General features: G+C 42.4%; 1 protein-coding gene across 2 annotated transcripts in view; it reads right to left on the minus strand.

Moving 5' to 3' along the window:
- The window catches only part of LOC119591264 (8-oxo-dGDP phosphatase NUDT18-like), a 40,396-nt gene extending 39,822 nt beyond the window's left edge, over positions 1-574 (minus strand). For both annotated transcript variants that reach the window (XM_037939980.1, XM_037939981.1), the window contains exon 1: positions 369-574. In XM_037939980.1, the coding sequence (XP_037795908.1) occupies positions 369-474 (106 nt within the window). In that variant the 5' untranslated portion in view covers positions 475-574. The remainder of the gene's footprint in view (positions 1-368) is intronic.
- Positions 575-668: the final 94 nt, after the last annotated feature.

Below are 668 nucleotides of genomic sequence, written 5' to 3' on the forward strand. Positions count from 1 at the left end.
CTCACACCGGCAACGCTATATAATATATAGCGATAGCAACTAAAGACACGGTAATTAACAATGATCAGTGACAATGCCAGACACACCTCAATAAAACACACTCAACCATCATCACTATCAAACCAGACCCACTAAAATTATCAAAGGAATTTTTAAAGAAACGAAAAAAAATTACAAGAGGCTTATCTCCAGACTACCGATTTATCTCTTAAAACCTCCGCTCTGTCACGAGCATCCCAGAATATAGCATTATACCACACAAAATTAACGTAAAAGACAAAATCGGTTTCCGGAAATGTGTCTGAGGCGTTTTAAAATATATATATATTTCTTCTAAGACGTTGTGTGCACCATTTTTCGGTACTGACCTGTAACCTCATTCTGGTCGTCGAGGGTAAAGTCACAAAATTCTTGCGATTCCTCGATTTCCTTCCCTTGGAGGAGCAGCTTGATGTTCCCCTCGATGGAATCCATCCTTATTCGCCTGAACTTGAGAATCCTGGAAGGACGTTCAACACCCACACTCGACAAGGACTCAAACGAGACTGAGTGAAGTTCAGCGGCTTCCTCCGCACACGACTGGAACGACACTGTTGCCAACGCCTTCGTCTCGGGGGTCCTTTTATAAATCGCATCATCAGGCTTATAGCAGCTTCAGGATATTCACA

Source organism: Penaeus monodon, chromosome 28 (assembly GCF_015228065.2).
Source record: "Penaeus monodon isolate SGIC_2016 chromosome 28, NSTDA_Pmon_1, whole genome shotgun sequence".
Classification (NCBI taxonomy): domain Eukaryota; kingdom Metazoa; phylum Arthropoda; class Malacostraca; order Decapoda; family Penaeidae; genus Penaeus; species Penaeus monodon.